This window comes from Glycine soja, chromosome 7, assembly GCF_004193775.1.
Source record: "Glycine soja cultivar W05 chromosome 7, ASM419377v2, whole genome shotgun sequence".
Lineage (NCBI taxonomy): Eukaryota > Viridiplantae > Streptophyta > Magnoliopsida > Fabales > Fabaceae > Glycine > Glycine soja.
The window spans coordinates 20,907,080-20,913,130 of record NC_041008.1 but is presented as its reverse complement, the minus strand read 5'-3'; the positions used below and the strand labels follow the sequence as shown (position 1 = coordinate 20,913,130).

The following is a 6,051-nucleotide window of genomic DNA, read 5'->3' as shown; positions in this document are numbered from 1 at the left end:
AGATAAAAATTTCCTACCTTACCTTAGGTTAGGAGAGCAAAGGTGTTTTGTTAAGGATATCTATCATTTGGGGGCTAATGTGATGTAAATACTTTGTTTTTAAATATGTGAGTATTAAGGGAAAGTAAATAAAAGAAAAGAAAATAGAAAAAAAAAAGAAAAAGAGAAAAGAAAAAGAAAAACAAGATCTTTGTGGATATATAAATGTTTGAATCATGTACATTTTATCCTAAACTATACAAAGTTGTTGTAAATATCTAAATAGAAAGTATTGATAACTTGGTTGAAAAGAAAAGGGATAGGAAGTGATCATTCATTTGAGTTACTAGCAGGTTTTTATGTATGCTCTCTTATTCTTAAAGTATGTTTGAATATCCAGAAAAACCAATATTTCCTTCAAAACCAAGCCCAACCCTAAAAGCCTTATTGATCCATTATGATTATGCAATTTATCTTTGATTTGATAGGAAATGACTTGCAAAATTGATTTACGACATATCAGTGATTGAAATCCACTTATAAACTACCCTTAAATCCTCTAACAACGTTGTTTTATCCAACAATGACGACCTAATCAAAGACAACATCATTTTCTCCAACAACGTCTACTCTAGCGAACCCTCCTCTTCCTATTGTTTTCTGTTGGAGAAAGGGAAGAAGGACATAATCAAAGACAACATCATTTTCTCCAACAACGTCTACTCCACCAAACCCTCCTCTTCCTATTGTTTTCTGTTGTAGAAAGGGAAGAAGGACATAAATGGAAAAAGGAGAAGGAGATCTAGAATAAGGAGATGATGTGGCAATGATGCATCAGTGATAAGGCTTGATAACATGACACCCTATCTACCACGTCATCACTTAACAGAAAAAGACTAACGGAAAATACTACATTAATTGAAACAAAATTCTTCAAGTACTTAGTTGAAAAAAAATTAATGTTAGGTAGTTATATAAAAATGACCTATTTTCCAGGTATGAAAAACTTATTTAAATCCAAAAGAAATGAGGATAAGAAATGAATAAGCAACAACAAAGTCAATGTGAGGGCATATTAATAGGAGCTAGGCCCATAAGGCTTGACTCCTCTTAACCCTTAGATCTCTTAAGATCAATGGTCGTTACGAAGCGACACTTCATTTCTTGAACCTACAATGGCTACCTCTGCCATAATGATTAGCAAGTGAAAAGACCCGACCTAACAACGAGCGCATTTCTCACAAGAAAGCCATTATGAAGAAATTTGACTATTAGGCTGCAAACCCCACCAACACAAGGAATTGGTGAAACATCATCAGCATACGATTGTAACATTCAACACATTATAACCCTCTTTGTACCAAAAAGATTCCTCAAGCTTGAGGCTATGTATACTAAAATAGCCAAGCATCAACTACTTTAAGACATAGTGGAATGACCAAATACCTCTACTATGCCATAACCTAAATGCTCATCTTCCACTAGAGACAAACCATCTCGAACTATAACTAGAGTAGTACTAGTAGGTCGAGAACATCTTGGTGTTAAGGAACTAAGATATTAAGATAACACGTTAATATAGGTTAATGATACAATTTGTCTCATAATTAACAACTAAACCTTAATTAAGTCAATATTGTAACCACAAGTAAGGTCCATGGATCCAAGGTCCATTAAGTTATGTATAAAAACGGGAATTAGATTCCTAAGGTAAACTAACTATTCAAATTGAGTTTTTACTCTTTTTATACACATGGTCTGATATCTACATAAAAGTGGCATCTGCAAAAGCATACAAGCTAAATTTGATATATTAATAACATGAAAAATGATAAATTTTATTCATTTGATTGGACTTCTTAATTACATCATATTTTCCTAGTATTTATATGATACATTCAACATCAATGTGTTTGGTCAATAGTTGTCAAATTTTAGTTGTTGAATATTGGTCATCAATCGTCATTTATAAATTAAGTGTTAGTTTAATGTTTAAATATTTTTTTTGTAAATATGTCACCTTTTGTTTTAGTAGTCTTTCTACCTTTTTTGTTTTTACTCTTTGCACATTTTTTGTTTAGTCTCTTAAAATATGAGTCATTTTTCATTACAATTGCTATCACTATCACCACCATTATCATCCTCAATATCACCACCATCACAACCACATATACCACTGCCATCGCGGTCGCTGCCATTGCCACCGCGATCGTCAACCACTACTATTTGTTCTACCACTATCGTTGTTGACACATGGTCATTGCCATTACTACTTCCACAAAAAAATACCTGTAAACTAATTTTAATAAGATAGGAAACATTCAAATTAAAATGAGTTTATTTTGAAACAAAAATTGGAGAAAAAATTAAAATTAAATTTTAAAAACTAAAATTTGGTTGTTGGTTTTAAAATTTGTGAAACTTACTACTAAAAACTACGGCAAACGAGCAAAAATTCTCAAACTTATTCTGAACAATGAACTGCCCCCAGGAAAACAAAAACAGCCAACAAGTGTTGTTGCTTCGATATACTGGAAAGTCTAAATGAAATAATAGGGGCATGGTTTGTAAAGTAAGAAAATCGTTGTCTTTTGGTAGATATTAAGTTGATAGGTCATATTATTAAACTATTAATATTTCCCTATATATATTTACGGAAACAAAATAAACCAAATGAATCTATTAATGTGTGAAGTTTACAGCAATAGCAGCAGCAGAAACTAGTAGAAAGCAATAAACGGCAACCAAAATCCTCTTCTGTATCATGGATTCTGAAGTACATAACATGTTGGCCGTTATCATGTCCTTTTCCCTCTTCATCATTGTGGCACTGAAAATAGGGAGGAATCTCAAGAAAACTGAGTCATCTCCAAACATACCTCCAGGACCATGGAAGCTACCTATCATAGGGAACATACACCATCTTGTTACATGTACGCCGCACCGAAAGTTAAGAGACTTGGCCAAAACATATGGACCCTTGATGCATCTTCAACTTGGTGAGGTCTTCACAATCATTGTTTCCTCACCAGAGTATGCTAAGGAGATAATGAAAACCCATGATGTCATCTTTGCATCAAGACCTAAAATTCTAGCTTCAGATATATTGTGCTATGAATCCACAAATATTGTTTTTTCACCGTATGGAAATTATTGGAGACAGCTACGAAAAATATGTACAGTGGAGCTTTTAACCCAAAGGCGTGTCAATTCATTCAAGCAAATAAGGGAAGAAGAGTTCACCAATCTTGTCAAAATGATTGATTCGCATAAAGGGTCACCTATCAACCTCACTGAAGCAGTCTTTTTATCAATATATAGCATCATTTCAAGAGCCGCTTTTGGCACCAAATGCAAAGACCAAGAAGAATTTATATCAGTGGTAAAAGAAGCTGTAACAATTGGATCAGGTTTTAACATAGGAGATTTGTTTCCTTCTGCAAAATGGCTTCAACTTGTTACTGGTTTGAGGCCTAAGCTTGAGAGATTGCATGGGAAAACTGATCGGATTCTTAAAGAGATCATCAATGAACACAGAGAGGCAAAGTCAAAAGCTAAAGAAGACCAAGGTGAAGCAGAGGAAGATTTGGTTGATGTTCTCCTAAAATTTCAGGATGGTGATGATAGAAACCAGGATATTAGCTTAACTATTAACAATATCAAGGCTATAATCCTAGTGAGTATAACAACATCTTCTAAATCCTTTCTTTTATCAATATAATCTCACTCCTTTCTATAGAACTTAGACAAATGTTTAATAGTTACACCAGAATATATCTCACACATGAGCTCTTCAAAATTTTGCTGTATGTGATAATTTCCGTAGTGTATTACTGGATGCCTTCGGCTTATAATATTTGAATTTAACTCCTTCAAAGTGAGAGGTTCCTTTTAGAGGATTAGTTTCTATGTTATAACTATTAATGTAAAAAGCATTTGTTGATATAGTTTAGAGTTTATTATCTCTTTAATCCTTAAATTTTTTACGAATTCTATTTCTAAACCTTGATCTTTATATATTTATTTTTAATCTTTTAATTTTTTTATCATTCTTATTTTTAATTCCTTAATTTTTTTTCTGACCTTAAAGGACTAATAGCAAGGATAGAAAAAATTAAGAAACTAAAATACAAATAGAAAATTTAGGGAATAGAAATAAGTTTAGGGACTAAAAAGATAATAAATATTATATTTTAATAACTTCATAATTTGTTATGTGTTAAAAATTTATCCCAATCTGTACCATTGATCATTCAATCAACAGTTCACTTTATACTCTAAATTACACTTCTCACATAACTATCTCTTAGGATATCCTGATAATTACTTTTCAGGACGTCTTTGCTGCTGGAGGTGAGACATCTGCAACAACCATAAATTGGGCAATGGCAGAGATAATAAAGGATCCAAGAGTAATGAAGAAAGCACAAGTTGAGGTGAGAGAGATATTCAATATGAAAGGAAGGGTTGATGAAATTTGCATCAATGAACTCAAATATTTGAAATCGGTTGTCAAAGAGACCCTAAGGTTACACCCACCAGCTCCTCTTTTAATTCCAAGGGAATGTGGACAGACATGTGAGATTAATGGGTATCATATACCAGTCAAAAGTAAGGTATTTGTCAATGCTTGGGCAATTGGAAGAGATCCAAAGTACTGGACTGAGCCAGAGAGGTTTTATCCTGAGAGATTCATTGATAGCTCTATTGACTACAAAGGCAATAATTTTGAGTTCACTCCATTTGGTTCTGGAAGAAGAATATGCCCAGGAATAACCTTGGGTTCAGTAAACGTTGAGCTAGCCCTTGCATTTTTGTTGTATCACTTTCATTGGAAGCTTCCAAATGGAATGAAAAGTGAGGAGTTGGATATGACTGAGAAATTTGGAGCGTCTGTTAGAAGAAAGGAAGACCTATACTTGATACCTGTCATCTGTCATCCTCTGCAGGTAAGAAAAACTATAACCTTTGAATTTGTTTTTACCCCTTTAATACTTAAAGAATCTTTGTATCTTTTGTTATTTTAGTAGAAGTGAAGATTTTGTAATGAATACCCCATGATATTTTGGTCGTTGTCACCATCTTAATCTTTTTCATCAGTACCATTCATAATCTAGCACATCATAAGTTGTTACCATTATTACTCCTTTCAAATTCATGGAAGAGAAAGATCATACAGTTGATAGATATGACATATGTAAGCAAGGAAAAATGTGCATATAACAAATTGGCAATTACCATTGTATAAAATCTTTCGCGAGAATAGGAGATTAACAGAAAAGGTGTTCACGTTTTTGCAGGGAAGTGGTGCAGGCAAAGAAGGCTGAGTAGGTTTCATTCCCAGTTTTAAGAAGTCCCAAAAGCTAAAGTAGATGACACATCTTTAATCTGATGCAAAAACAGTTTGCATTATTCAATAAATTTATCATATAAAATAGATCTTAACTTTCATCAGATGCCGCAATTTCACAATTTACTATAAGCTTGGAAATTTTTGCTCTATGTCAAATAAAAATAATTATAATAATTCTGGAAATGCATGGAATACAAACCTAAGAGATGTAAATTCTTGTTTTAAGAAGGTTAATAGAGTATGCTATACATCAAATGTGGTAGCTAAATAAGCTATGTTCCTAGTGTAGGAGAAGAGGGAATTGGATTGATTGGTACAAACCAATGATGAATGTCGTCTTTATAAGTTGTCCTAGCGTGCATTGATGTTCCAAAAAAAAATTGAATTGATTGTGTGCCCTACCTAGTAATTATTGAGACATTATGAGTCTCAGTTAACATGACTCTGATTTCAGTATATATTTGAACTTCTGTGAATTCCTAAGAAATTCTGTTGTACACTATATGCTTGTTATGAATGTGAGATTGAGAAATAGTTGTTGATATATTAGAGACTGTCTGGATGCATGTTATAGTTTTTTCCTTGCATACTGTTTGGGAACTTTCATATAAGTGTATGGCAATTGGATTCGGGTAACCTTTATCGCATGATTGCAGTTATAAGCCAAGTAGCTTGATTTGAATGTTATTTGCTTTCTTTGTGTATTAAAATCTTGTGAG

General features: G+C 33.0%; 1 protein-coding gene across 1 annotated transcript; it reads left to right on the top strand.

Annotated features, from left to right (window-relative positions):
* Positions 1-2,639: 2,639 nt before the first annotated feature.
* Positions 2,640-5,790, top strand: LOC114419255 (cytochrome P450 71D11-like). Its single transcript, XM_028384889.1, has 3 exons — positions 2,640-3,655; positions 4,314-4,928; positions 5,280-5,790. The coding sequence occupies exons 1-3, from the start codon at positions 2,744-2,746 to the stop codon at positions 5,304-5,306; spliced, it is 1,554 nt and encodes a 517-aa protein (XP_028240690.1). The 5' UTR covers positions 2,640-2,743; the 3' UTR covers positions 5,307-5,790.
* The last annotated feature ends 261 nt before the right edge of the window (positions 5,791-6,051 follow it).

Coding starts and splice junctions, on each gene's coding strand:
- LOC114419255 (XM_028384889.1), top strand. CDS start 2,744: ATGGATTCTGAAGTACATAACATGTTGGCCGTTATCATGTCCTTTTCC. Junction 3,656..4,313: donor ATATCAAGGCTATAATCCTA/GTGAGTATAACA, acceptor ATTACTTTTCAG/GACGTCTTTGCTGCTGGAGG. Junction 4,929..5,279: donor TCATCTGTCATCCTCTGCAG/GTAAGAAAAACT, acceptor ACGTTTTTGCAG/GGAAGTGGTGCAGGCAAAGA.